This window comes from Zosterops lateralis, assembly GCF_965231275.1.
Source record: "Zosterops lateralis genome assembly, chromosome: 9".
NCBI classification, from domain to species: domain Eukaryota; kingdom Metazoa; phylum Chordata; class Aves; order Passeriformes; family Zosteropidae; genus Zosterops; species Zosterops lateralis.
In genome coordinates this window covers 26,734,682-26,756,113 of record NC_139769.1, presented here as the reverse complement: position 1 = coordinate 26,756,113, position 21,432 = coordinate 26,734,682, and the positions used below count along the sequence as shown (strand labels likewise).

General features: G+C 39.8%; 1 protein-coding gene across 6 annotated transcripts in view; it reads right to left on the bottom strand.

Annotated features, from left to right (window-relative positions):
* The window catches only part of RABGAP1L (RAB GTPase activating protein 1 like), a 228,283-nt gene that overhangs the window by 177,696 nt on the left and 29,155 nt on the right, over window positions 1-21,432 (bottom strand). For all 6 annotated transcript variants that reach the window (XM_083867620.1, XM_083867627.1, XM_083867625.1 and 3 more), the window contains exons 8-11: window positions 18,187-18,253; window positions 16,843-16,945; window positions 15,985-16,151; window positions 12,126-12,270 (exon numbers count right to left, since the gene is read on the bottom strand). In XM_083867620.1, coding sequence (XP_083723746.1) covers window positions 12,126-12,270; window positions 15,985-16,151; window positions 16,843-16,945; window positions 18,187-18,253 — 482 coding nt within the window. The remainder of the gene's footprint in view (window positions 1-12,125; window positions 12,271-15,984; window positions 16,152-16,842; window positions 16,946-18,186; window positions 18,254-21,432) is intronic.

Here is a 21,432-nt window from a genome sequence, read left to right as displayed (position 1 = left end):
CCTCTGAGATGAGCCCCTTTGCTATTCAGAGACACAAGGTGTATGTTAATGATACTGGTGTGTATTAAGAATCTCAAAAACCCAGCTCACATCAGGAATTTATCACAAACCAAAATTTCAGAAAGGTTTTGTGCATTCAAAGTAAAGGAAGAAAATTTGGCACCAAGTGCTGGAAGGAAAAGATTAGAATTTCTTTGGAGAAACTGAAGAACTACAGCACATATCTACAAGAGTTAATGTTGAAAATACACACAAACAAACCCTGCAGCCTGGAATGAAATCTGATAAAGATGACTAAAATCCCCAGGCAGACCAAAACGTTTCAAAATGCAGCTCCACTGAATCCTTTGAGCAACAAAGCATAGCAGCTCTTATCAGATCCAAACCTGAGCTCAAGCAATACTGACATCAGCCTAAAGAAACAAAGCCCTTGATGTCTCACTGTGCTGGGATTCCAGGCAAAATTCTTCGAAGTTCTAAAGGAGACCAGTGTGACACAGCACATCCACTCACAGTGCTTCAGCCAGAAAATTCTTTCATCTGGAAGGCTTGGCAGTGTTTGAGATGTATTATTCAGTTATATGTCACAAAATCTCGGGCCTTAATTAGAAGTGCCATATGCTCCCTTTCAAAAGACGCTAACGTCAAACTTCAAAATAGAACAGGGCAAAGGGAAGAGAATAAACAGCCCTAAAAACCTCGACTTTGTTTCCATTCTGAAGAGTATTTACATATTCTAACCTCTTGGAGCATTAAGGTATAAGCTAAGAAAAAAAAAAAAATGCCATAGGAGGGATACTTAAAGTTTTCCTCTGAGTATTTCTACATGGTTTTTTCCACATTTCGTAGCATCTATAAACCAGCAGAATTTGCCAAAGCATGATTTAATCCACCCTTATTCTGCTGGGAAAGCCACAGATCCCTTCTTCTAAACGCTCTGTATATTATTATTCCTCCTGTATTTGCCCTGAGCTCTCAGAGCCATCAGCTGGGCAATAAAACTCAAACTCTATCAGAGCAGGTGGACAATGCAAGACATCTCAAGGGAGCAAACCTTGGGGCTGTGAATGTGTGTACACACAAACAGGCTTTCAGATCACCTCCAGGGAACAGTAAGTCTCCAAGGTTTTCTGTTTTGTTTTTTCAATTGCAACATGACTCACAAAATTCACAAAAAGGTCATGTCTCATGAATCAACTCCCTGAATTGAGAGCCTTTTTAAAGCAAGCCTGAAGGATCACACTCCCACAGCAAGCATTGCTCTGGATGGCATCAGCATGGAATAATACTTTGGCCTGGAAGAGACCTCTGGACATCAGCTGGTCTGATCCACTCCAAGCTCTTGTTAGATCAGGTCACTCCAGGACCTCAGTGAGAGGTGGGCTGGGGATGCACAGGAATTTGGGAGGGGACACAGCTGGAACAGATGATCCTAACTGACCCCAGGGATGTTTCAGACCATAGGGCATCATGCTCAGCATGTAGAGCAGGAAGGAAAAGGAGAAGGAAGTTCAGTGTGATGCCATTCGTCTTCCCAAGACAGTGTTACACATGATGGAGCTCCAAGTTTTCCAGAGGATGGCTGAGCACCTGCCTGCCCATGGGAAGTGATGAATGAATTCCCTGTTCAGCTTTGCTTGAGCACATGGCTTTTGCTTTCCCAACTCAACTGCCTTCATCTCAACCCCCGGCTTTTCTCACTTTTACCCTTCTGACTCTTCCCAACCTCACCAGGGAAGAGTGAAGGAGCAGCTGTGTGGGGCTGAGCTGCCAGCCAGGGTTAAACCACAACTGTTGAAGTCCAGGGCATCCCTCTGGGCGCCCTGGGGAGTCACAGACCTCGGTAGAGAGGCCTGGGACCCGAGAAAGAGGGTCTGGGGTCTGTGCAGGGGGGTTTGCCTGGCACAGAGCCCAGGAAGACACAATCTTTGATTTTGGTCCATGAGAAAAACTTCCAACACAGAGCAGAATTGCAAGTCACAAAGGTGTTACTGAGAGTAGTGTAGTTATCACTGTGCAGAAGATTTTGTAGTTTGGGTTTTTAGAATGTAGATGCAAAGGGACAAGATGGTGGTTTTAGGGTGGTGCCCTGGGTTCTTCTTCTTCTCCCTTGGCATCCATCCTCTGCAGTGATCTGGGCACAAAGTAGTTTCAGTGGATTGGATCAAAGTTGACATGACCCTGTTAGTATAGGTGATAGACATTGGAATAGAATTGTAAATAATGGGTACGTAGTTATCTGTATAAGAGGTAGCGACCTCCCATCACAGGGGGAGTCACCTCATGTCCAGGCTGCTGTAAACACCTTGGCTGGACAAAGGGGAATCACATTATGTCCAAGCTGCTGTGAACATCTTGGCTGGACACAGAGAATTGTAAGATAAGAACTAATAAACAATGCGAGAGACCAGAAAACCAAGATCTTGAGACTCCTCATCATTCTCCCGCCGCACAGAGCTCAGCACAGAACACAGAGACACAGAGTCAGACAGCAGATCCTAAATCCTTCAGAGGTCAAGAGGGAAAATCACTCCCTTCGTGCCCACACGAACCAACCAGCCTTGGAATCTCAGGTGAGAAACACCAGATTAAAACCCTAAGACACAATGTGAGGTTAGTCTTGAACACCTTCAAGAAAAGAGATGGTAAAATCCCCCTGGACAACTTGTTCCACTACTTGACCACACTGATGGTCTAAAAACAAACAGGCCAAGCACCTGTCAGAGACTGAAATATAATTTACAGCTTAAACATCTTCATGGACTTCCACCTATTATAGCAAAACTGGATAAAAACAGAAGCTAAAGACCACCACACCCTGAACGGGACCCTGCACTGTACACTGATGGAGATAAGATAAAGTGACTCAGGTCTGGGCTGGGGAAGAAGAATTTATTCACAGAGGGATCAAGCTTATAACCGGCTGCCAGACTCACACTGACCCTCACACCAAAGGGTGGGTGAGGAGAGGTTTAGGGTGTGTGGTGAAAAAGGCTCTGCCCAGAGGCAGTGAATGCCCATCCTGCACTGTGCAGAGGAGCTCAGTGTGGGGCCCTTTCACCCCGGGGACAGTCACACCCACGGGAGGGACAGCACAGGGGTGTCATGGCACATCAAAGGCACCCCTAAAAGGGTCGCCAGACCCTGCACCTGAGCACTGCACATGATAGAACACATCTGCAGTGCTGCAAGGGACAGTGTCAAACCTGCCCTCCCCAGAGGAGGCACGGGGGTGTTCCCACCTGGCCCACAGGTATATTCACCCAATGGATTCTGTGCTTTTCAGTGCAGGGCAGTGGGGGACCCTCACCAGCAAGAAGACCAGATGGAGGGGACCCACAAGACACCACTGGGACCCTCAGAAGGGTGATATGTTCCTATGTAACCCCTGTCACTCTGTCTGTGTCCCCTCACCCACACACACCTCTATTTCTCTTTTTCTTTCGTTCTTGCCCAGTGCCTATCTCATTGATTTCATGATAAGGACTCTATGGGATACAGTGTTGAGTCCCTGCTAAAACCAAGGTGTACAGCACCCACTGCCTGCCCCTTGCCCACAGCATGGTCACCTTGTCACAGAAAGCGATGAGGTTGGTCAAGAGAGATACGTCCCTCATAAATCTATGCTGGGGGTTCCCAACAATGCCATTGGACATTCACATGTTTAGAAGCTCCTTTCAGGTGTATTTGCCCCATAACCAGTCCCACAGACTGAGGCAGATTGATTGAACAAGAATTTCCTTCTGGCACTTTCTTCTTTTGGATATTTTCCATTTGCATGAGATGAATCTGGAAGCCTGCAGAGGTGTCCCCTGGGTTGGGAGAGGATCCCCAGAGATCAGATTTTGCATGTAGCCTGTTTTGTGAGTGCACCTACAGACAAACAACCATGTAAAAAGTCATCTCTCTCAAAAACTTGCAGGGACACTCAAGAACAAGATAGAAAAGAGTGAATCTAATAGAAAAGAAGATTGGCATTCTGCGGATATACATAATTTTGTCCATTCATTCCAAGGATTTTACTGCTCTTTGGACTGTACTTCTCAGCTAAAGCCTAATTTTTTTCTAACCTGCAATTTATGCCAATTACTTTTTTTTTCCTCCTAAACAACTTTAGCACATCTCATGTACAAAAAAAAATTATAAAAATTCTTAGCCTTTACTGTTCCTTCTCTAGGATACTCTACTTATTTCCTCAAAGGACAAATTCTCCATCCTTCTGCTCATTTCCCATTTTCTCTTCCAGTCTGTATTTTTTCTTGATGAGAGATGTCCAAACAAAACACTGAGGCATCCAGTGTTCAAACCAGAAGAATTACACACACAGTAACTAGCATAAACAAATACCCCACAGGAAAAAAAAAATCACATAGAGAGGAACACAAAATCTTGGCCTCTTCTTTCCCATCTCTTATTTTGATAGTATCAAATAGAGGTCATGCTCAGAGGGTAAGCCCAGTACCCAGAGCAGCACTGACAGGTGAGGCAAAGACTGTAACAAAATCTATGGGAAAGCAACTGAGAGCAAAGTCAGACAGCACAGAGGTTCCTCTCTCTCATCAGGGATTAACAGACTCAACTTTGTTCACTGGCATTCCCATTTTTGGCTTGAGGAAATAAATTCTGGTGAAGGACTCATACCAACAAAAATTGAGATATTTAATGTGCTTGAATTTCATTTTTCATCTTCCCAGTTTTACAGTGAAAGGGTTTTTTTGTCTGGTTGGTTTGGGATGGTTGTTTTTTTTATCGCACTTCAAAATTTGGCTTTGAACAATACTCTCCTCACGTATATTTTACACCAACTACGTAGCTATAGAGCAGCTTTTCTGAGTAGTTTAGTTCTTCTTTAGGAAATTCTACTAGTTTATCTGAAATATGACAATATCCCAGAAGTCAATCACCTTTTTCAGTTAACAAAAATGGAAACAACGTGGAAAACTACAGAGTTGTTTCACAGATTCTGAGCATAGAAGTAAATAAGTGAAGTACCTCCTAAAACGAGTAAAAAGGTATGAATAAAGCAGATTAAAAAATGAACAGGTGGGATTTGAGCACTGATGTGAAGGAGAAGAAAGGATATTTAATGTGTTTTAATTGAGAAGCTGTTACATGTGAAATAAAAAGAGTAGGTGGAAGTAAAAAATAATATAGCTGGAGCAGTCTGAAGGAGAAGGAAATCAGGTCTTTAAGAAAGGTGGGAATAGAATTGGAATACTTCAAATAGGAACAGTTTGATTTTTATGTAAGAGAAGAACAAAACTGAAGGAGGAGCTAGAGTTGGCAGCATATTATCAGGGCACAAGACAGCCTCACTGACATGGAACCTTTCCAAACATACAAGATAAAAGAGGATCGTGAGAAAGGCCACAAAAAAAAAGGGCAAATTTTCATTTATAAGGTAACAGGGAATTACAGAGCATGAACTATAGTTCTGCCAGGGAGGATGAGAGTGAAACTAAGTTTAAGGCATAAAGTCATTCTGGTATTAAATAAGGCAGATTTTCAGAGACACCCAACTTTTAGTACATTACAAAATATTTTGATGAACACAGAGGAATTTCCAAGTGCCTTCCAAATAACTGATTTATGAAATGACAATCCTCAGTAAATTCTCTTATTTAGAGGGAAGAGGAATAATCAAGAGAAAAAAAAAAACAAACAAAAAAACAAAAACAAACAACAGATTAATGAATCTGAACAAAGACAACTTGAATTGAATTCTGCTCACAAGAAGTTTCTGCTTATGTTAGTTACATAACTAATTTGAAAAATTAATTTGGCAGCTAAGAGAGCAAAACCAAAAAATAAAGGTAACAGAACTTTTCACTAAAAGCAAACCAGTAACAGAAAAAAATCCACTATTTGAATTCTCATTCCTTTTTATAAATTATAACATGCACATCTTTCATTTAGAATAATTCAGGCGAAACCTAATGCTGACAAATCAAAAAATTTTGATTATCTCACAAACAGGCTGCAAATTTAATTGCTGCTTTATGAAACACAAGATCTGATCCCCAAACCCTGTATTTGATAAACAGAGAGGGTGGCACAGCATGCAGCTGGATGACCTCTGCCTTCCTCTCACTCCATACAATAACTCACTGTTTTCACATGCTAAGGACTGTGCAAAAATCTCCTAAAGGACCCACACTTGTACTCAAGAATCCTGTCCTGTTGGTTTGTGTGCAATGGTCAGTCAAAAATGACCTTTTTCTTTTTAAAACAACAAATTCTACATTTTAAACCCCATCTTATATCCTTACATGCCCTACCTTTAAAACACTTTCTTCCATGTCATACACTTTCAACACAGGCCCTGCATCACTGTCATATGAAATTAAAATTATTTTAAAATGTCCCAAAAATAAACCTTGACTGGAAAGCCAAGAGATGATCCTCCCCTCATGTACTGCACATAAAATTGAGCCACCATGACATCTCTAAATTTGATGTACAAATGCTTAAAGCTGAATAAAAGAAAGTGGAGAAGAATTATTGCTCCAGTTCAGTAGTTTTGCTCCCACACAGATGACAAAGCCAACCCAATGCTGCACAGTGGAGGGAGCTCTGTAAACACAAACATTTCCGTGCGCACTGTGCTGTCTGATTGCTGCCGTCGCAGACAATGGGCAAGGAAACAAAACTGGAGGTGTTGTCACAACTCTAAGGCAATACATTAGTAATTTATGAATTTCTAGATTAGAATCTACTCCCATCTTTGATAGAATCAATGAGAAAAAAACCAAGTATCAGTGTTAGAAACACTCAGAAGTTATATATTGCCTGATACTTATGCTAGGCACTAAGATTAGAAAGCTCTTACACTCACAAAATACCAGAGAGCTGATGACCAAAACTAAAAAAGAGAAGAATCTCATGCTGAGGTTAGGGGAACTGTTGGTTGAGAACAGTCTTTTTAGTAATCTTTATTAAAAAGTGGTTATTTTTTTTAATTATATGAAATGTGCAATTATCTAAGCAGCAGCAGCCTGAGGCCACCCAAAATTGATGACTGAAAATGTGAGAAGATCCTTTAGCAATAGGAAATTTCAATTCCTAATAAGCCAGCAGGATTGCAAATCCTTTTCCAAACTGCTTTCATACTGATTACAGATAGACAAAGAAAGACAACCACTAATGAATAAAGCATCCAGATCATTCAAAATAATCTGCAATTGCTTCCAGACAAGATGAAAACACCAATTTATGCTCATTTTGTGTCTATTTGTACCCCAATCTGAAGAGATTTTATGAAAGTTACAAAAAACCCCAAAAGCGTTAAATCCAAGAAACAGAATTCACTGTGGTCCACAGAATTGAAACCCACCTGCGTTTGAAACTATTTTTTTCTATCATTCTGTAAAAATAAACCAAAGGCACCAACAGATTTCCCTGGCACACTCATGAACTACAGGCCAGAATTAGGGAATTATGTTTTCCCTTGAGCGTCACAAAGTACGAGGAACAGATTCTGTCAAAGGAAAAACCCCCCCGGAGCATTCTCACACACTGTGCAGGAGTGTCGGGTGGACACTGGGGAAGAAGAGAGGGATAAAAGAGCTCAGGGTAGGTCACACTCCTTGGGTGTGTTCCCCTTCCTGGAACAGAAAACAAACTTTAAAATCCCCAATTTTCCTTTTAATACATAACCTTGTAACTTCATTAAATACTTCTGCAACCCACGGAAATGCTTCAAATTCAAAACATTTCAAATGCTCACCTTGAAACACAAAGGCCACACTTGCATGAACAAATCTAAATACAACTATAACTAACAACTGCCACCACATCAAAAATAACAAGTCCTCTGCACTCAGTATTCTTTTATATATTAAGGAAAGTATCACATCCCTCCTGGCAGTACAGTAACAGCTGTAAAAGTCAACTCAGTGTATGCATTTCATAATTTTTAATAACATAAGTGAACTGGGAAGGTGTGAAAATAATCCATTTTGGATTATTTTATGGACAGTGGAGTCCATAAAATGATATCAGGTGTATTTTCTTTGCATTTGGATGCTATTCTTAGTAGTGTCTGTTCTCTTGTGGAGCTGCAGAAAGGGTTCTTGTCTGGAGACAGCTACTGGCCAAATGGCCTCATGAATTCAGGATTTGTGACATTCTAGCTCATTTTTATGGAGATAGCAAAAAGACTCCAGGAATGATTTAATTGATCTTATTTAGGAGCCACCAACTTTACTCTGTGTTGAATTAATATAACAAACAGTTCCTGTGAAGTACATACAGCTATTTTTAATTTGGATTAAAATGCAGAGTTGACTATTCCAACGCTAGTGATGTAATTTTTCTCACACAATCACCCTGATTTGTTCACATCATAACCCCTGTTTTATCACTAAATACTCTCTCAGTAGTTCTAGTCACTCCGAAAACATCACCTCCTCTACTCCTCTGCTTTCCTAAGTACTGAAAACAGCCTCTGCCCACCCACAACACTTGACACAGCATTCAGACTTCCTGTGGCCAACCATCTCTGATCATTCAGCACTGCCCACCTCTCCCCCACTGCACCTACACCTTCTCTTTGTGTCACCAGCACAACACCTCCAGAGCTCTCCTGAAACTTGCACAGTCCCTTATTCCTTTATGTCCATCCTCAATGTCAAATCCTACCATCTCCACACTGAACTTCCATAGCCCTGAAGGTGGTTTTTCTACTGTGTGTCTCTTTTGTTCTGCAGTACCCACACCATCAATTTTTCTCTTAGTGTTCAGACAGCTAGAGGGAGTAGGAAGATAAAAGTTTTACTTTCTTCATTTATTTATTTATTCTCTTGGCAAACAGAACACAAACAAGAACAGTTCTGTGCTCCTGGAAGTCATTTTAGAGTGTTCCAGAAGCACCCTACAGCTCACGTTCAGAAGCTTCTTTTTGGTAGGCAAAGCCTCTTTCACCTGAATTACCTTTTACCTGTTTCAGGGTATCTGCTAAACATTCTGTGCTTACTCTGCAGCCAACTCACAGATGGGAACAGGAGCTCTGAACCAGACACTGGGACCACACAGAGCTTCAGCAAAAGCATCTTCAACCCAGTAACCATCAGCTTAAAGAATATTTTCTGGTTTTGAACAGAACTGCTCCTGCTTAGAGTGATCCATAACCTTCCAACTTTATCCTGACTACAGAAGAAACTTAAATGGAGTTTCTAGTGTTTTCCTGAAGTGTTATGTATCATTAAAAAAAAAAAAAATTCAAATATTAGAGCCAAAGCAAGGTCTTCATTTCACATATGGTCTGAGCAAGCACTGCTGCTAAAAGCAGCCAACCTATTCATCCCTTTCTCCATTTGTTATTTATTCCTGGGACTACCTCCTCCTTTAAATGCTTCTGCTGGAAAGCTATTTTTCCCCCAGTCCTTAAGTTCCCAAGTGCAGCCAGCCACTTCACCCTCTGCAGAACAATACTACAATAAAATGCTCTCTGAGCTTTGCTTTTTTCAATACTGCAGTACCCACACCATCAATTCTAGCCATGCTCTCAACCTTCCTTATTGCTCCAGAAAGGAGAAAAAGGAGTTAACCAACTGTGCTCTGGTACAAAGTTCTACTCAAGATTAAATATAAGCAGTGAACTTTTCTGCTTATTAATAAAAGCTGATACTTAAATCCACTTTATTTGAAACCTTTCCAGAAAGTTTAAGAATTTCTTCATTATACATTTTAATATTTTTAATTATGTTTAGAATTTAATAGAAAGCTTTTTATTAAGGAGTGCACTTTACAATCTAGGTTTTGACAAGAGATTATTAAAATTAAATATATTTTTTAAATTATCACCTTCAAAGCAAGGGACCAAAAGTTATTGGATTGCCAGAAATATCTATTACGATACTAATAATTAAAAAACAAAAGTGAGGTTGACCTGAAACATCTCTAAGTAACAACTGCACAATCTCAGCAAAGGTTTTATTTTTTTATATAGCTGTTCACATGAAAAATCAAGCTGAAATGAGAAAAAAATATTAAAAGCTAAGAATGTTATTTAGAGAGCATATGATCTCCATTTTCTACAAGCAATTGTTGAAAGATACTAGGCCTAAATTTAGTATAGTGATTATTTTAAATCATTATTGGCAGGTACCATGTTTAGCCTTTCAGTAAAACAAAAAGAAAAGAATATTGGAAAATGCCTTTTTTTATGACCATCTTTATTCATATACTCATGGCACAAGACATTCCAGTGTGCATGCAGAGTACACAGGAATCACATATAGTGCATTCTTACACAAGAAAAATGCAATGTATAGTGCTTTTGAAATCAGTTATAAGAATATTCTGTGGGCATATAAGAAAAGTAAAAAGAAAGATTAAAAAAAGAGAGAAAAGTAAAAAGAACCCATATATCCAGGTAGCTATGACACTTAACATTAACAAAGAAAAAGCCTTCTTCCAAGGCTAAGACAAGACATTGTAAACTCAAGGGGTTTTTTTCCATCATCATAATTAGTACCCTGAAAAGAAAAAAGAAAAAAAAAAAAAAAAGAATGAAGAGATTTATTTAGAAAAACTGCAAATGACTCATTGAACCTGCATATCCTCCAGGATAAAGAACTTCTCAGCACAGAACTCTAAATGTGGTTTCCATGAGAACAGAGGCGCATCATATTTTTAATGTCTTCTCTTAGGAAGTAATCTACATTTAAAATATGGAAACTAGCATTAGGGAGCTAAACCAAAGTTAACTTAGGTTCCTACTCCAGTGGAATACTTTTGCTCTGTAATAAGATAAAGTCATTCTGTAATAGTACCAAGAGGACAGTATCCACTTTATTCCTAATTGTGCTGCATTCATCACATTATGGAACAGTTGCATTCTTCCCAATAACAGCAATATTGGAAAAAAAAAAGAAAGTATTCAATTATTTAAACTGTACCGGATTAAAAAGTCTCAGAAATCAATCTAGCTCTACAACTCACACATCCAGCAAGGAAAAGAACACCAACAGCTGAATTACACAACACTGATCCACAAATTCCAAAGGCCAAATCTGATTCTTGCTATGAACAGCAAAACAATCCCAAACACCAAGGAAACAGAAGAATTCCCTTGGAGAAAACAGAATTTTTACTATTCACAAGTGTACTTGACACAAAAGGGGACTGACATTGCTGATCTGTGGCTATTCCCCTTCCTTTCAGGAATCAGATCAAAGAGCACCTGGCTGTGAGGGTTTTGCAAGCTTGGGGTCACCTGGGATATGTGGGGGCATTTGGCTTTGAGACTAACCACACCTGCCTGCCCCAGCCTGTGTTAATCCCAGGGCTCTGACTCATATTGCACCAGCTGAAATCCAATACTTACCTGTAACTAAGAATCAACAATTTTTCCACAGTAGTGAGTGAGACTTTTTACAGTACTGACAGAACAGTGCCAGAAATCTGAAGAATAACTTGGTAAAATGTTCACAACTCCTGGTAGGCCAGACCTCCAGATGAAAAATGGAGAGCCTATTCTGAATGCTATGGGCTAACCCTCAGTGTATAAAGAGACAACAGTAGGCCAAGGGCCTTCAAATAGACAAAAAATTCCACCCCCAAGAAAAAAAAAAACCAAACCACCAGGGTTTGTGGGCAGGCAAATACGCTGGGTCCATGAACTGCAGCAATCCCCAGCTGAACCAGAAGATATTTTCGTAAGCCCTAGACAGAAGTGAGGGAAACCAAGTCACAGGTTAAGCAGACAGAGGAAATTCTGTCTGGGATTTTTTTTTGTTTTGTTTTCTATCAGAACAGGCATTTAAAAACCTGCTGTTTCAAAGCTCAATTTCATACTGTCCTCTTTAGTAGCACAGCACATTCAAGGCAAATGACTTCTGACCAGAAGAAAATACCTCTGAAAAACATTTTCTGATGTGCTGGCAGAGCACAGGTGCCTCAGCAATGCATTTTGAAGCACACAGAAAGATGGACACACATCCTCTGCTGCTGCTATTGGAAGACATCCAAACAATGGCTTGGGAAAACACTATTACTCCTAATAGAAAAGTACTGCTGATCTTTGTGTCCAAACCAGTTGTATTAAGAATTAACTGGGTAAGTTAACAGCAGAAATACAAGAGTACTATCCATGGAAACTGTGGGTGCACGTTTATCCTTACCTTCTTCTGCCTCATCCTCCTGGGATGACATAGGCCCTCCTCCACTTGTTGGGGTGAGTAATTCTTCCTCTCTGGCAGATTCTCTTTGCAGACTGACAACTTCATAAATTGCATCTCCAGCACTTGTGTGGCTTTTTCCTTCAGACTAAACCAAAATAGGGGTATGTATTAGGTTGAAAAATAAGGCTATGAAAAGCTAAACAACAGTCTGGTCAGGATTGCCTCGGATTTCTTTGCCTTGGCACAAATAGATGGCAGTATCTGATAGTTCTGTTTCTCCCAGTTTTACAGGTAGAAAATATAAATAAAACTGCATTATTTCCAAAGCTGCCTCTTAACAACTATTGTTCAGGACAATGACAAAAAAGGCTTTCCAATTTAAACACTCATAATGAGATTATGTCCAAGAGAAAGCTCAGCTAAAGAAAAGAGGAGAGAATAAAGAGGAAAAATATTGGAGTAACTGAAACAGGAACTGAATGCCTGAGGTGGGGGAGGGAAATAATTTTAAGAGTTGTTTTGTAGGTAAAGACAAGACTAAAGAAGAAACAAAACCTCACCCTTTTGAAATGCCTTCAATTATAAAAAGCTCTTTTTGGTCCTTCACTCACTAAAAACCCAGGAAATTTTATCTTTCTTCAGTGGAATATAATTTAAAATACACTCCTTTTCAATGGAGAAATGTAATGGAACCCCATGGCAGGGGGGTTGGAAGTAGATGATCTTGAAGGTCCCTATGAACCCAAACCATCCCATGATTCTATGGCCTTCTTATGAAAAAGAAGTCAGTTAACTCTAACAGTAGTTTAGGCAGTTCTAAGTTTTAAAATGAAAAGAGGATTAGTTTTTCCTCTTAGTTACAGTTATGAACACAGTTATTTTTCAGTGACATGCAGTGATTACCATATTTTTAGAGAATTGTCTATAACTGCAAACTAATGATGGTGTTAAATGAAGCAGCCCAAAATGTTGTGCTATTTTGTTCTTTGTGCATCTTGCCTAATCAGTTAAAATAAGGTAACATTTGGAACATATTCAAATTAATATCAAATTAATCATGAAAAATCAAATTAATCATGAAAAAGACAGTTTCAGTTAGAGTACCCTCAACTTGTTTGAAAAACAAAGACAATGAAGCTGAAAGGTTCTATGATACCGGCACTAGAGATAAACATGAACTACTGACCAACACTTGCAGTTTCAACCAGCTGGTGAAATTATGCAGATGAGCAGCTTCAACAGGGACTGTTTGGACTGACACAATATAAATTATTTTACAGTAAGAAACTGTTCCTCATTTATTTTAGATTAATAATTCAGATCCACTTTCCTCAAAGCAGAGGTTGCAACTATCACCCTGTTTTGGTGATGGAATTGCTCACAAAGTCAGTGTAATGAATTTTGGGGTGTAGGCATAAATAAGCTGCATTTTGTAAAATTAAGCAGGATAACATCAGAGCTGTTGATAACATCCTGCTTGTTCTCACATAATACCATTCGTGAGTAATTACAAAATCAATTCAGTATTGATGCCACTAATGTTATTAACTATGGCTGTCTATAGCTTTTATTTTGGAGAGAGTAAGGCATGAGATACTGTGGGTTTTACTGTATGTTAAAATAATTACAAGTCTTCAGCTCCTTGAACATGTTCTGGTTAACTGCAACCTGTATAAAATTGGATTATTGGTCTTCTCTGAAGCACAAACCCACCATTACAAAGAAGTGTTCTAACAATGAAAATGTGCATGAGCAATACACTAAAACAGCTAGAAAGAACAATCCTAAATTATACATTAACCTGCATTTCTGTCAGCTTTTTTCATCATTCTTTGTATCTGACTGCACCTTACCCATGTTCAGTTCAGACCGTTAAATGTGTGTGAATCCTTTCTCAGAAAGGCTATGATTTTTCTACAATCCACTTAATGCCCAACCACTTTCCCAGGAAGTTCACAACTGGCTGATCCCACTGGGATCTGCAGAGTTATTTCCCAAGGAGTAACAGTGCCCTGAGGTACAGGATCTTCCAAAGGCATTGGCAGGAACAGCTACTGCAATGCAAACTGTCCCACTGAGAACTGGTGAAATAAAGACTTGTATCAAGTCACCCAAAGGGATCCTGGGAACCACATCTTACACAAGGATTACTAGGACTAAAAATATTCCTTTTCTAAAGATCCACAGAACAGACTCTGAATTTTGCAGCAGAGGAAATGCACGTGTTTCTTCAGGGAAGAGACGCATGTGTATGTTTGTCACATTATAAGGGGTGAGAAAAAGAAAGCATCCAGATTACTCAATTAAAAATGGTACAGTTGCAAGTGATTTAAAAGGCAAGCTGAACTGATTAGAGATAAGTATCAAACTGCTGGGAGCAGAATACTTCTAAATGTAATTTCTTTAATGTCAAAATGCAGATATTCTTATTTGCATGTAACAGTAGGCTTTCTCAGATTTTCTTAAATTCCAAGTTGCTATGCTAATCTCTAGAAGAAATACAGAAACAACATTGCTTGAGATTTATTTACTCCCTAAGTGTTAAACACAGCAGCAGTTTCCCCATGTAACATCAACACAACTTGTTTTTTCAGCCCTATTGCTATGCCCCACAAAAAGATGGTAACTCAAACAGTCCCATTAGGCTCAGTAAAATTAAATCACTGCTTGTTGGTTCCATCAGTCAAAGATGATGCACCACTGTTCCAATGCCCACAGTACAACTCTTCACTTCTTGAGCCAATACCAAGACATAAGTCTTTGGAGAAGGCAGGTCAGCAGTGGCTGCACATCATCCTACAGTGACCCTGGCAGATGTAGCTCTTGTATGGACCTCTGCCAAAATCAGAAAGGACTTGAGCTCCGATCATAACAGCCTCACTCTCCTTAAACCTCTGCCTTAGGTTCCTTTGTCTTTAATGGGCCACATTTCTACAGCCACACTGTGAATGCCAGCAGTCCTTGGATTTTAGAATTTCCCAGTTTTACCCATCAAATGGACTTGCTTTAAATGTCTTGCTTTAGAGGTCACATTGGTAGAGAATTAAAGAGAATTCAACAGGCAGGTATAAAATAGTTTAAGCCCACAAAACCAATGGCTTACAATTCATTACAGTTCAGTTTACAAAGTGTGCTGGGTTACAGTTATTTCCTTCACAGTGGCTGGTATGAGGCTGTGCTTTGGGCTTCTGCTGCAAACAGTGTTGGTAACACAGGGGAGTTTCAGCTTCTACCCAGCAGCTGCTGACAGAGTCATGGCTTTGCTGCTCCTCATGCCACCCCACCAACAGAAGGTGCACAGAAAGCTGGGAGGAGACACAGCCAGGACAGCTAACCCCAGCTGACCCAAGGGATGCTCCAGACCATATGGCATCATGCCTGGCATGTAAAGTGAGAGAAAGAAGAAGGGGGGATGCTTGGAATGATGGCATCTGTCTTCCCAAGGCAGTGTTACACTGTTCCCCAGGGCATGGCTGAGCACCTGCCTGCCCATGGGAAATGGTGAATGAATTCCCTGCTTTGCTTTGCTTGAGCACATGGCTTTTGCTTTCCCTACTGAACTGTCTCCATCTCAACCCACAGCTTTTCTCACTTCTACTCTGCTGATTCTCTCCTCCATCCCACCATGGGGGAGTGAGGGAGTGGCTGTGTGGGCCTTACTTTGCCGGCTGGGGTTAAACCATGACACAAAAGCACTCAAACTATACACATGGTACTGAATCCTTGTGCATTAGAGCACCACTGAAATAAACAGTTAAAAGAAACAAGCTGCTGAGGAGCAGGTGCGTTACTCACTTTTACAAAGGCTAAATTAGGACATATGAGACAAATGTTCTGAACAACAAAGCAAAGGCATTACCTGTTTTAGCTTCATATAGAAGGTTTCTGTGAAGGTTTTCCTGCTGAAGTACCAGAAGCGCTCGTTGGCAGGATAGACGCGCACGACCGTCTCCAGCAAGAACCGGACCGGCTCCACCACCTCAGTCACAACCATGTCCACGGCCACAGTCATGAACACACGCTTGTCTGCAACACAACAGTGGGAAAAATCACTCACAGCTCAAACCTGTAAACTGATCTTCAAGCTGAAAAGCCTTTCTGTTTCATTCATGATTCATTGCACCTGTTTTAGTTGCCTGAGCTCTACACCCTCCATGCCTGTTGCTCAGAATGAAAGCGTGAATTAACCAGTGTAGCAAGGAACTCTGAGAACTCCAAAATCAAAGATATTATGTCCTTGTTTTAAACACAGGGGCAAGACATCATGCAAAGAAAACATGTACACAATCCCCATCAAATAAAAGGTGCAGGCAGAGGATAGGGTCACACTGAGAAGTGGTAGGAGGTCTGTCACAGGCTACTAGAAATAAAGTGGTTTGAAAATCCATCAGCAGGAAGAGTGACACTGGTGTAGGTACTTGGACATGCCTTTAAGCAAATTACTTGAGCTCTGCCTCAGGACAGAAAACAAACTCCAGATTTATATTCCAAGGTCTTAAATCCCATCAGAGAATGTAAGTTCCAGCAATAAGAAACTCTGCTGTATAATGAAGCACTTGAATGCATCATTGCCAGCTGCCCCAAGATACAGGGGATGAAATGCTGCTTGTAATAAACTCATGTTGGAACATGATGCTTCATGTACTTAGACATGCACAGTGATTGCCACACCAAACTCCTGCTGGGTAAAACAAATGCACAGATTAGGTTCCACTACCTTTTGGAGTTTCCTCATTAAGTACCAGAAACATGGGTGCATTGGGATTCCACATTCCAGTAATGACATAAGCCTTCCCATCAGAACTTTTTCCCATGGATTCCTAAAAATAAAATTATACAGGATTGTATTACAGTTGTGGTTTGAGATCAAAGAGATGGGGCATGGGGATGAGACATAGCTCTAGGAACCTTAAAGAAAATGAATTAATGGAATGGACTATTACTAGTATGAGGCCCAGTACATCCTGAAGTTTTCTGGAACAGTCTCTATGGATCACACAGACCTGTCTGGGAGCCTCTGTAGATAAAAGAAGGCTGATGTTCCCTCTCTGCAATTCAGTCAGAGAAATAAAAGTGACCGAGTTCTCCAGATTTAAATATGGAGAAAGGAGGTTGAAAGGAAATCACAAATGTCTATTTCTGTGCTATAGCCAAGAAACAAACTAACAACTCATTACATCCAGCAGTTAAATGTACTTGGAGTGTGAATGTAAACAGAATTCAAGGTGGAGTAAAGACAGGAATTCAAGCACAGTAAAAAGGTGGTATATAGATTTATAGGAACAACAACATTCCAAAACTCATTACAATTTTTTCTGTTTTACAATCAAATAATAAAAATGGAAAATCTGAACTGAAACCAGGGAAAAAATGAGCTGGCAAATACAATCAGGCCAATAAATGAGTCTGAAAGGAGAACTAAATACTGATAGAACCAGCAGCTTGAGCACAGAAACTGGGCAGAACGGGGACAGCTGTAGAGCCACAAAAGGTCTGATGGGTTTAACTCTAGCACTTCATAACTTGAAAATGGCTGTATTACCCACAGAGAGAAAGTAAATTGGTATTATCACAGAAAGGATCACATTGTTTTGCAGTTTTCTCAGAAGCAACTCTAAGAAATGGTATATTGCAGAAAACAAGTGACTACTTCAAACTCTGGGCAAGAACTTCAAATCAAATGAAGGAAAAAAAGGCAAAAATAAGAGCACTTCCCTGGCACCCAAATATGAAAGCAATTACTGGCTCTAAATTTTTAGGGAAAATGTTTGACACAATACAGAAAGCTCAGTTATTTATAACAACCTAATCTCTGCTTCACTAATTGAACAAAAAAAAGGCAGATGCCACAGGTTTTGACAAGAACTGAAATGTTTTGTCCATTTTACAATTGTAGATATCAAATCCCAGGATTTAAGAAACAAAACAAACAAAAAACCCCAACAAAGCAAAAGATATTAAAAGCTCATTTTTCTGGTGTTTGTGGGTTTTTTTTGTTGTTTGTTTGTTTGTTTTCCAATCACTTTATCTTATTTAACAGGTTATTAGAGCCAAGTATTACCATGTCTAGTAAATGCATGTCACTGTTCTTCACATTTCGTCCAGGGCTCAGCAACATCCCAAAGCACCTGAGAAGTTTATTTAAAATAAAAACAAACAAAAAAAGAGAATAAAGGACATATATTAGCTTTTCACAATACAAAAGTCTTTGCTTGAACATAATGGACAGCCACCTACTGCTTCTAATTTTAAGAGCACCTTCCAGAGAACTTGTTTGTTATTGTTATGGCAACACTGGGGAAACAACATAATAAATGTTACAGAGAAGACAATGAAATTGTTTTCCAGAATGTAGATGGCAGAAATTAGCATCTGGCCTGTGAAAACTCAATTATTCCTAACGACCATTTATAATATTGAGTTCAAAGATACCAATCATTCCTATACATCAGTGATGGAGACTGGCAGGAAAATACTCACTCTCTCCCCAGTCCATTTTAAAAATTGTTCTCATGCAATCACAGGAAAAAATATAAATTCATTCAATCAATCATTCCCAATAGCATCACTACAAAAAATCACATAGTGACATGGACCCCCAAAAAAATCCCAAGAAACAACAATTTTCTCAATTTTAAGATGTCATTTGTCTTTTTTTTTTTAATCTGAATTTGTGTGACATATAAACAGGGCCTTGAATTCCAGAATTCCAGTCCCATCATTTTACAAGAAAATGTTCTTGATATTTTTAAGAGGAAAAAAAAAAAATCAGAAACTTCCTGACATTCAGAGACATTCAGATTTTCAAACTTCCTGACTACTGAAGGCACAAATCCAGGTCTGAGGTTTCTACAGATCATCTGTATATTTTTCTCCTTTGAACATACTCCATTATGAATAAAAACACCAAACAGAATTATGTATTTGCAACAAACAGCAAGCTGTCTTGCACAGGTTTTTAAAAAACCTTAGATCTCAAATGAAAAAAAGGAAAAAAAAATTGAAAGTAATCGCTATTTGAAATAAGATGGAAAACTGGAGTTGTAATTCAGAGATTTCAGAGTTCTTCAATTTTGTTTGATGAATTTTTCTTTTGTTTGGTTCTCTGGTAATCAAACTGCTTTTTCTCACTGACTTTCAGAACTAAGTAATATGCTGAAAAACATTGCTTGGACATATGAACACCAGCAACTAAATTTTTAATAACACTATTAATTCAAGATATGCGATTACTACCCCACCTAGCTTTATCCTATTATATTAGGGATAAATGGATTTAATTTTCCACCTCATTACACTTAAATTACATCCACAATAGTATTTTCCATTCTCCATACTCTTTTACTACAAGAATCATAAAAAATCTAAGTGGTAAATAAACCAGCAGACAATGATTTTGATTTATCTATATCCATCATGCAGTGCCATGTAAAGCACCCAAGGCAGCTCAGATACAGGATTTGGATTTAGCCACACAAACCAGATTCTCTGAGAGACTAATTAAACCAGGCAGAACCTAACAGCAGACTTATTACTGTTCCTGGGGCAGAAATAGCTCTGAGAGAGCTACAACTGGTAGTAGTAGGGGGGTCACCAGCTCCTGGTGCAGCTGCTACAGAGAAATGTAAGTCCAAGATGCAGAGGCAGACAAAATATCTGTGCCTTTCAGAGACAACAGCTCCCAGATGCTCCTCCTGCTGAGTACTCAGACATACACAGGTTCTGATGTGCCACAGCCAAAATTTTCGGGAAGTGTGTTTCCAGAAGAATGGGAGCCAGGAACAAATAACCCCTGCCTCTCACAGAAGCAGAGACTTTTGATGCCTAGCAGCATCCTGCTGCAAGAACAGTCAGGGCTTCTCTTCCCTCTTATTTCAGACAGGAAAATGAGTTTAAACCAGGTCAGGATCCTCACTTGCAGAGGACAGATTTTACAGAAACAGTTGTCAGCACATTTAGCCTCTGACAGGAGGAGGCTCAATCACACACCCAGGATTCAAAATGACCTCCACAGACTGTGGGCCTCAGTCTCACCTCAGACTTGCTGGATTCCTGCACTTAAAGGTGGCTGCTGAGCAGCTCTAAGCAACTGCACATACTCCACTACTTTCTACACCAGCAGGAAAAAAACCCCAAAAACTGTAATTGCTATTCAGCAATATATATTTTCATTTATAAAAGCACAAATGTTACCCATGGATAAGGCTAATAGCATTAAGTTAACACCATGGCAGGACAAGGAGGAATGGGTTTACACTGTCAGAGGGCAGGATTGCATTGGATATTAGGAATAAATTGTGCCCTGTGAGGGTGGGGAGGCCCTGGCACAGGGTGCCCAGAGAAGCTGTGTTTACTCCATCCCTGGAAGTGTTTAGGGCACAGCTGGACAGGGCTTGCAGCAACCTGGGATAGTGGAAGGTGTCCCTGCCCATGGCAGAGCAGGGGGGTCTTTAAGGTCCCTTCCAACCCAAACCATTCTGGTACTCTGTGATCTTGAAGAGTTTCCACTACTGATGAGAAACCAACCAATATTCTGTAATTCAGTTCTAAGGATACCAGCCTAGACTTTAACCTAAGGTGTACGTACATAACTCAGGATTAACTCTCATGTATGACTGGTAGCAACTGTGTGACTCCTTCCAGCTCTGAGAATGAAATGCTGTTTCACTCTTCAGAACAACTTCCTTAAACCCTCTGATGATTAACCACAATTTTCTTCCTGAATCCTATAAACAACTGAGACTTGACATCCCCCATTGTGGGACTGAACATATGTAGTGCCACCAACGACTCAGAAATTATGAACAGCATCTCTTCAGCTGCTTTGATCCAAATAAAAACTGGTAAAATCCCAGGTCAAACAGGGCACAGGAGCAGGAAGGGCCAAAGTAACACATGAAAGGAACTTTCTCCATCACCCTGACCCAAGCCCAGGCTCTGTCTGAACACCAGGAGGGAGCTTTTTCTCTGAGCAGCAACCAAGCTTGATCTCCTGAAACCATGACAAAAGGTTCTTGAAATTTTAGACCGGAGACCAAATTTCTTCAGAAATATTTTTTGCATTGCAATTTCCACTTCGAAATACTTTTGAAGACAGATTAAATTGCTCAGAAGCTCAGTCTGATGTAACCTGCATTCATCTTTCACCAGTTTTGGATTTTAGTTTATCAAGGGTAAGTACATAAAATGACTTACAAGCCTCTATATGTCATTCCAATTAAGTAACTTTTTCACAGCAAAGCTTGTGGTGATAAAAGTCATGTCCCCAACTGAATATTCTAAACACCACCAAAATAAATGCTAATTT